Genomic DNA, 2326 nt, shown 5'->3' with positions numbered 1-2326 from the left:
GGAGGTGTAGGTTGCAGTGAGCCGAGATTGTGCCACTGCACTCTAGTGTGGTTGACAGAGTGAGACTCCATCGCAAAACAAAAATAAATAAATAAATATAAATAAAAAATAGCCACCTGGCCAATATTGATGACGAAGGTGAAAAGTAGTCCGACTGGACCTCTGTTTCTCATAATGCAAGTGACCTCATAGACAAAACACACGAGCCTGGAGAGGGAGATGTGACTTGTTCACAGCCGCCCTGCATAGAGAGGAGACACACGCAGAGTCCACTTCTCAGTCAGTTTATTTCTAGGACTAAATTTGGGGCAGAGCTGCAGAGAAGGGATGGGCCTTGAGTTTCGGGATGAAAGTGCCGCAGGGAGAGTGGGATGCAACCCCCATCCTGGGCAGTTGTGGAAACTGTTCCCAGGGTTCAGCTAGAGAAACAGGGTCAGCCAACCGTGGGGGAAGCGGACCCTGAGTCCAGAAGACATGGGGTCCGGGACTGGAGAGATGAACATTCGCAACATCTCTGGGAAGGAATGAGGGTCTGAAAGGAGTGTCGGGGCTGTCCCTGCAGCAGGTGGGGACGCCGGTGTGCTCAGTCCTGGGATGACTCAAGAGTTGGCCTGGATGGTTTCCTGGATCCACTTGGTGAACTTGCAGAGGTTGGTGTAGACGCCCGGTCTGTTGGGCTTGGCACAAGGGTAATCTCCCCAGGACACGAGTCCCTGCAGGGAGCCGTTGCAGACCACCGGCCCCCCAGAATCACCCTGCAGGAGAGAAAGGGAGGCACGAGAGAGGCAGAGATGTGGCAAGGTGGGCAGAAGGAGACACGAGAGACCCAGAGATGTCCACAGATGGAGAAGATGGAGACAGACACACAGAGATGGAAAGTACAGAGATGAAGAGATGCAGAAAAAGAGATGGAGACGCAGGCAAAAAGAGAGAGAGGGAGAATGCTATTAATATTTCACCCCAAATCCAACTTTTTTTTTTTTTTTGGGACAGAGTCTTGCTCTGTTGCCCAAGCTGGAGGGCAGTGGCCCGACCTCAGCTCCCTGCAGCCTCCATCTCTTGGGTTCAAGCAATTCTCCCACCCCAGCCTCCCAAGCAGCTGGGATTATAGGCGCCCACCACCACGCCCGGCTAATTTTTTGTATTTTTTAGTAGAGACGGGGTTTCATCATGTTGGCCAGGCTGGTCTTGAACTCTTGACCTCAAGTGATTCGCCCACCTCAGCCTCCAAAGTGTTGGGATTACAGGCGTGGGCCACCACGCCCGGCCTCCAAGTTCAATCTTTAGACCCCATTTGTCACTCTCCACTCACTCTTCCTCTTCCAGATTCCTCTTGTCCACACATCATTTTGGGGGGTCTGTGACCCTACCTCTCTACATCTCAAATCTTTGTCTCTACTTTCTGTTCCAGCCTGTCTCCCTCACTGTGTGTCTCTCCACCTCTCTTTCTCTCTCACTCTCCCCTCTGGCCTGTGCAGGCCTTATTTCTCTTACTGGACACACGCCTTCCTTCCTCACTCTCCACCAATCCATCCTTATACCTCCCTTCCACAAAAATACAGTTCTCAGCCCCTGGATGAGGGCTTCTCGATCTGGGCACTGTGGGCATCTGAAGCTGGATAATGGTTTGTTGTGGAGGCCTGTCCTGTGCATCACAGCATGTTGAGCAGCACCCTTGGCCTCTACCTGCTAGATGCCAGTAATGACCCTCCACGCAGTTGTAACAACCAAATATGTCTCCTGGTATTGCCAGTGTCTCCTAGGGGCAGAATCACTCCCAGTAGAAAACCATTCGCTCGGACTAATTTGTGTTTCCTGTCCTCAATTCCCCATACCTCCCTATAATTACCCTCCTGTAATAATACTCACTGCTCTTCAACAGTCATTTTTCCCTCCTTTCCCTCCCTCCCTCCTTCCTTCCTTCCTTCCTTCCTTCCTTCCTTCCTTCCTTCTTTCCTTCCTCCTTCCTTCCTCTCTCTTTCTTCCTTTTTTCTCTCCTTCCTTCCTTCCTTCCTTTCTTCCTCCTTCCTTCCTCTCTGTCTTCCTCTCTCTCTCCTTCCCTCCCTCCCTTCCTTCCTTCCTTCTTCCTTCCTTCCTTCCTCCTTCCTTCCTTTCTTCCTTTCATTCCTCTCTCCTTCCTTCCTTCCTTCTTTCCTTCCTCCTTCCTTCCTCTCTCTTTCTTTCTTCCTTTTTTCTCTCCTTCCTTCCTTCCTTCCTTCCTCCTTCCTTCCTCTCTCTCTCTTCCTTCCTTTATCTCTCTCTCCCTTCCTTCCTTCCTTCCTTCCTTCCTTCCTTCCTTCCTTCCTTCCTTCCTTCCTTCCTTCCT

At 51.1% G+C, this 2326-nt stretch overlaps 1 protein-coding gene across 5 annotated transcripts in view; it reads right to left on the bottom strand.

Annotated features, from left to right (window-relative positions):
- Positions 1-264: 264 nt before the first annotated feature.
- Positions 265-2326, bottom strand: part of KLK5 (kallikrein related peptidase 5) — a 22269-nt gene continuing 20207 nt past the window's right edge. For 3 of the 5 annotated variants that reach the window (XR_001886440.1, XR_001886439.1, XR_001886438.1), the window contains one exon: positions 733-755. Coding sequence is in view for 2 of the 5 variants with exons in the window: in XM_017876477.1 (XP_017731966.1) it covers positions 600-755 (156 nt within the window). In the remaining 3 variants the exon portion in view is untranslated. Of the gene's footprint in view, positions 756-2326 lie in introns of all 5 variants that reach the window. The other 2 variants (XM_017876477.1, XM_017876476.1) reach the window with 1 other exon arrangement.

The sequence above is a fragment of the Rhinopithecus bieti genome, unplaced genomic scaffold, assembly GCF_001698545.2.
Source record: "Rhinopithecus bieti isolate Rb0 unplaced genomic scaffold, ASM169854v2 scaffold_10264, whole genome shotgun sequence".
Lineage (NCBI taxonomy): Eukaryota > Metazoa > Chordata > Mammalia > Primates > Cercopithecidae > Rhinopithecus > Rhinopithecus bieti.
The sequence above is the reverse complement of the archived record's forward strand: the minus strand, read 5'-3'. Positions and strand labels throughout refer to the sequence as shown.